The sequence below is a fragment of the Dasypus novemcinctus genome, unplaced genomic scaffold, assembly GCF_030445035.2.
Source record: "Dasypus novemcinctus isolate mDasNov1 unplaced genomic scaffold, mDasNov1.1.hap2 scaffold_69, whole genome shotgun sequence".
NCBI classification, from domain to species: domain Eukaryota; kingdom Metazoa; phylum Chordata; class Mammalia; order Cingulata; family Dasypodidae; genus Dasypus; species Dasypus novemcinctus.
In genome coordinates, this window is record NW_026688628.1 from 893392 (window position 1) to 900175 (window position 6784).

General features: G+C 37.5%; 1 protein-coding gene across 1 annotated transcript; it reads left to right on the forward strand.

The window, feature by feature from the left end:
* Positions 1–5460: 5460 nt before the first annotated feature.
* LOC131277864 (olfactory receptor 7A10-like) lies at positions 5461–6381 on the forward strand (the record flags this gene model as incomplete). The annotated part of the gene is made up of 1 exon (XM_058292961.1): positions 5461–6381. A coding segment is annotated over exon 1 (921 nt), but the record flags the coding sequence as incomplete, so codon positions are not given.
* Positions 6382–6784: the final 403 nt, after the last annotated feature.

The following is a 6784-nucleotide window of genomic DNA, read 5'->3' on the forward strand; positions in this document are numbered from 1 at the left end:
AATTTTCTAAATTTTTAGTTATCTTATGTTTTTCATTATGATTTACATTTTAGGCTATCAGCCCCTATATATTTTTGGTGTAATTTAACATGTCTTATATCCATCCTTGAGAAAACACTGTATAGAATATAATGAGGAAGGGTTATTGTTTTAGGGTATTGGATGGTGGACATCTGGCACAAGGTGCACCAGGGGCAGGCTTCTAGGGATTGTGTGAGTGCTCATTTCTTGGTTTTTTAAAACTGTGAACAGTTTGTTTGGAAACACAGTACCTTTGACTTCTCTTCATTCCCAGAATGTACTTTAGGATTTACCATACAGTATTGATGAATAAATATTGTTGAATGACTGAGAAACCAAATGGTTGTGTGGGTTGAACAGATACTGCATTGCTAATTATGGGGGAGAAAGGAGAAGCAGTGAGACAAGAGGAAATTCGCTTGTGAATGGGTGTCTCCATTCATGATTCATGACAGCCAACTCCAGAGGAGAAAAATTGGGAAATAAGATAGTTTAGTGTATTCAGAATCTTTCTCCAGAAACAGCAAGAGGGAAATCAGTATGGGAAACCTGACAAGACTAGAGCCCACACCTTATTAAGGGTGACCTCCTCCTGGGAGGTAGGTGTCCACAGGGATAAGTGATGATCACGGAGCTCCAAAGCTGTCACAAGAGACAAAACTGGCTCAAATTTGCATTGTGTTTTCCTTTCTTATCTCCAGAGAAATAATTATCTCAGGGAGATTGAGACAGAAGAATACTTCATTAATGTGGTTCATGGGAATGAAATCCCTAATTGCTGGGATACTCTATGTGCTTCTCCTTCACTATATCAAAGAAAACACAATGTGTCTTCTACAGACCTTATGGCTCATTCCATCTCACTTTACTTCTTGCGAGCAGAGCTTCCAACTTCTTTCATCATTCAAGGAAGAACCTGCATTGGTGAACTTAGACCCTGACTTGATAATTTCAGAGCGACTTACAGAATCTTCACAGGTACTGGCAGAATGTATTTTTGGCTCCATGGGCACCTTTTATTGGTAGAAGCTTTAAGGAAATCAACAGATTATGACCATAGAGAAAGCTTAAAACACAAAGTTCTGTCTTATTATAAAGCCTGCATGGAAATAGCAGATAAACTAAAATAGATTTTTTTTCCCAATCTGTTTCCTCTGATCTCTTACTCTTGGGTCTTCCCTCTCTCAGCAGCATTGTTTACTTGTTTGACTCATTCTTCTTTCTCTACACTTGTAGAAATTATCTGTTTACCTGTGTTTATTCATTTTTTTTCTTTTAGTCATTCAATATATGTGGCTCTGGAATACTGGTGAAGTGGATCAAAAATTACAGACTCATCTTGGGGAGGTTAGTAAAGGCATCACAAGGGAGATTTTAATTGTAATAAGCCTTGAAGGAGGATTTAGAATAATTTCAGAAGGAGAAAAGGATAGAAGTACATGAAGAAGAGATGACATGGACACAAATATGGAGTCAATATAATTATATGGTGTGGTGAGGTTTTAAAAATAGTTCTTTTTAAAAAAGAAATCAACTTTATTGATACATATTTAAAAACATACAATTCCTGTGACATGTAAAATTTGTTGTAGTTGCCATAATGACATAATTGTGCATTTATTACTTCAGTCATTATTAGAGTATGTTCACCGAGAGGTAAATATTTTTCTTGTTTTTTTTTTTTTTTATAAATGGGCTATGAGATTTCTTTAGCAAAATTTTTTATGGTCTTCTTTTTTAAAGATACATAGATCACACTAAATTTTACTTTAAAAAATATGACGTTCCCATATACCCACTCCCTAAATTCCCCATCCTCCCACATTAACAACCTCTTCCATCAGTGTGGCACATTCCTTTTGATGAATACATTTTGGATCATTGCTACAAAGCTTGGATTATTGTTTACATGTTAGTTTACACTCTCTCCCAGTCCATTCAGTGTGATACGGTAGGATATATAATATCCTGCATCTGTCCCTGTGATATCATTCAGGAGAACTCCAAGTCCCCAAAAAAGCCACCATATCACACCCTCTTCTTCCCTCTCCCTGCACTCAACAACTCCAATGGTCACTGTCTCCACGACAATGACACAATTTCTTCCATTGCTAGAGTCACAATGAGTCTATAGTAGAATACCATTAAGTCCACTCTACTTCTTATTTTATTCTCTATCCTGAGGATGGTGATGACCACTCCACCTCTAAATCAAGAGGGGCCTTAGATCCCACATGTCTGATGGATGGAATTCTGCTTGCAGTTGTGGACTGTCTCTGTTCCCTGTTGTGGTGGTTGACCAACATTTTGTTTGTTTTCAGATTTGGAGATTACAAATATAGCTGCTGTAAACGTTCATGTGTGGACTTTTGTGTGGACTCTAATTTTCATATCATATAATATATATATATATATATATATAAGCAAAACTGCTGGATTGTATGGTAAGACAATGTTTAGTTTTACAAGAAACACTTAAACTGTCTTCTGGCCGAACCATTTTGTGTTCTCACTAGCAGTGATTGAGAGATGTATTGCTCCATATACTCAACAGCAATTGGTATTCTCAGTTTTTAGATTTTTATCTCTTCTAATAAGCGTGTGTTCATATATCACTGTGTTCATAGTCTTCCAATTCCCTAATGACAGATGATGTTTAATTTTTAAAAGATTTTAATTAGTTTATTTATTCATTTATTTATTTAAATTTTTAAAATTTTAAAGTAGGTTTAGATTACATAAATGTTACATAAAATATAGAGGGGACCCATATGTCCTACACCTTCACCCTCCCACTCTTTCCCATAGTAACAACACCTTTCATTAGTATAGTATATTTGCTACAATTGACGAACGCATATAGAAACAATGCTGTTAACAATGAATTATAGTTTATATTATAGTTAATAGCCTGTCCTGCACAATTTTAGGTATTGATAAAACATATAATGGCCTGTATCTGTAATTGCAATGTCACGCAGAACAATCCCAATGTCCTGAAAATGCCCTGATATTACAACTATTCTGCCTGCTCCCTCCTCTCAGAATCTCTGGTGGCCCTGGCCTTTATATCAATGATAGACATTCTTCCATTGCTAGAATAATAAGTCTATAATATAAAAATAATGTCTACTTTAGTCCATTGTTCATTCTCCAATCTTCAGGATTTTGTGATGGTGATGCCCACTGTTTCTAATTGAGAGGGGGCTTAGATCCCTTGGGATATATGGGTGGAACTAGCTTGCCTAGAGGTGCGGACATTCTTTGCTCCTTAGGATAGGTGTTGTCCGTTACCATCTCCTTATTAGTTGTTCTACATAGGTCCAATGACCTGGAGAGTAAGTGTTGAAACTCTGCTTAGATTAAGAGTTCAAATGGCACATGAACAGACCAAAAACATAATGCTCTGTCTCATGTATTTAACAAGGATAGTGCCAACACATGGCTTTATGTAAATAACATATAGAGAAGAGCCATATGTTCGGAATCTACAAATGAGGCTAACTCTTTTACACTGGGGAGCATAAATTCCAAAGTAAGGTCTACTGACAGGGTGCCAAATTCCTGAGATTCCTGCACTACTTATCTCTAGAACCATCAGGATCCCTACTGTTTGAGGCTCTGTTTACTGTAACAGATAGTGAGATTCTGCTGAGATGAGCATAAGCATAACCTCTGTAATGACCTCCAAACTCACTTTCAAATCTCTTAACCATAAAATCTCATCTGCACTGAATATTTCCCCTTTTTGGTCAAGGTCTTTTTCAGATACATTGCTAGCTGGCATTTGGTAATAATACTTAGGTGCCAGTGAAGTTGAATTTTTTTTTTTATATTTTGTATTTTGTATTTGTATTTTGAATTTCTTCCTATGTTAGGATTCTGTTTATATCTTTTGCAGATTTTTAAATTCAGCATATGCTTTCTTATTTTGTGGTGTTAATATTAATTTCTACATTTGTATACAAATCATTTATCAGATGTGTTTTGTAAGTATTTTTCCAAATCTGTATGTTTTCTTACAACCCCTTATCAATGTCTTTCACAGAGTAGATATTTTACATTTGAATAAAAACCGACTTATAAATTTTAATCTCTCATGGATCATGCTTCCATTACTATATCTAAAAACTCATTTCCAACCTATGGGCCCTTAGATTTTCTTCACATTTTAGTCTAGCACTTTTACAATGTATTTTACTTTAAAGTGGTATGATTCATTTTGATTTAATTTTTGTGAAATGAATTCAATCAGTACCTAAGTTCCTTTTTTGTTTGGCATGAGTGCATCCTATTGTTACCATATTCTAACTAAGTTCTTGGCTATGCTGCAGACGTGAATTTCAAGAGAATGCCAGGTCAGTTAGGCCAGTAATTTATTCAGGTAGGAAGGGAAGAGAAATGGGAGAAAATAACAGAGCATAGTCCCAGGTGGTGAGGAAGGGGATAAAAAGTGATGAGGAGGGCTGATTTAGAAACTACAATTCTCCATTATAGATTATAAGTCCCCAGAGTAACTTGCATGGTCACATGGCAGAGGAAAAATGATGAAAGCAACACGCAGAGGGCAAGATGGGTCCATAGGCAAAAAGCTAGGCAAGAGCAAGCTCAAGCCTCATGGTTTGCTTTTAAACTAATTATTCCACTCCTTTGCTAATGACAGGGAAGGAGGTTTCAGTTGTTTGCTGTTTGGATTGATTACCCTGCCCATAAATTCCTTAGTGATGACCCAATGATAAAGTTCCCAGGGAACATCCGGGCTTTTTCATATTTTCAGGAAGGAGTCTTTGTTCTGGGTAGCAGAATCCCAGGGGAGAGATTCCTCCAGCAGCCATCTTGGGGGTTTTTGATGTCCATGTGGACTCTCTGTCAGGTTCCAGATCCATCTATTCCCTACCTTACTAGCCTGCTTCACGTTTGTTCCACCACCACTTCTTGAAAAGATCATACTTTCTACATTGAATTACCCTTGTCCTCTGTGAAACATCAGTGGAACCCATTTATGTGGGGTCATTTGTCCATTTCACCAACAGAATTTTTTAAATTATTGTGTTTTTATAGTAACTCTTACAACCAAATAATATGATTCCTACAATATTGTTCTTCTTTTCTATTTTGTTACAGGGTACAAAAAAACTCCTCATAATGTTTGTTGCTTAAAATAAAGTCTGAGAGAATTTATCATGGAAATTATTGCCTTGGCAAAGTGTATTCTATTATGGCCCAGGGTTTCTAGCCATCACAACTATTAAGAAGATGCAGGAACATATGTTTTCCCTGACATTTTCAGAAAAGGGTACTAGATCTCTATAAAATCCATAAAAATATTAACTTAATGTAATTACAATACAAACAGTACCATTTATGATATTTTTCTGATTACTGCTTGAGGCTAAATTGCACTGCTTTGAATATCTCCTCAGGAAATTCATCATCCACATGGAAACAGAAAACCAAACATATGGTTTAGAATTCATCCTCCTGAGGCTCTCAGAAGATACAGAGGTGCAGTCCCTCCTCTTTGGGATGTTCCTGTCCATGGACCTGGTCACCTTCATTGGCAACCTGCTCATCATCCTGGCCATCATCTTGGACTCCCATCTCCACACACCCATGTACTTCTTCCTCTCCAACCTGTCTTTTACTGATATCTGTTTCACCTCCACCACGGTACCAAAGATGCTGCTGAACATCCAGACAGGCAACAAAATCATTACTTTTGAAAACTGTCTCACCCAGATGTATTTTTTCATGCTTTTTGTACAACTAGATAACTCCTTCTTGACTACAATGGCCTATGACCGCTTTGTGGCCATCTGTCACCCCCTGCACTACACAGTCATCATGAACCCCTGGCTCTGTGGCCTCCTGCTGTTAGCATCCTGGTTATTGAGTGTTTTGGACTCTCTTTTGCATGACTTAATGGTTTTGAGATTGTCTTTTTGTACAGAGATGGAAATGCCCCACTTTTTCTGTGAACTTAATCAGGTAGTCAGACATGTTTGTTCTGACACCTTCCTCAATGACCTTGTGATGTATTTTGCAGGTGGACTTCTGGGGATTATACCACTCACTGGGATCTTTTTCTCTTACTATAAAATTATGTCCTCAATTTTGAGAATCTCAACAGCTCATGGTAAATATAAAGCATTTTCTACTTGTGGGTCTCACCTCTCAGTAGTGACCTTGTTTTATGGTACAGGTCTTGGAGTGTATCTTAGCTCTGCTGCTACCCAAAACTCAAGGGCAAATGCAATAGCCTCAGTGATGTATACAGTGGTCACACCCATGTTGAACCCCTTTATTTACAGTCTTAGAAACAAGGACATAAAGCAGGCCTTTAAAAAGCTGGGAAAATGGGAGTTATGGTCATGACCGATGGGGTTAACTACCAGGACAGATGGCCCCTCTTTGGAAATGGTGTTTATGTGTGATGAATCTGGACTCAGATGGGATCTCCCTTCATAACACTTTCATGCTAATGTGCTGGAGGTGCAGTTAATTTTGGGGTTTATGATATATTTAGGGGATTTGAATCTCTGGACTGACAATGTGATAGCCAGGTCCTGAGCCTCAACAGACTCCAGCACCTACAATCTGTTTTATTGGACTTACCACACTCAGCTAAGATGGAGTTGAAGAAGGACAACCACCACACCATGGAGCCTAGAGTGATTACAACTGAAAGTGGGAGGCTTGCATCCAGCATCCATGTGGAATCTGAGCCTCCTCTTTACATAGAGGTGCAATGGACACAACCAAT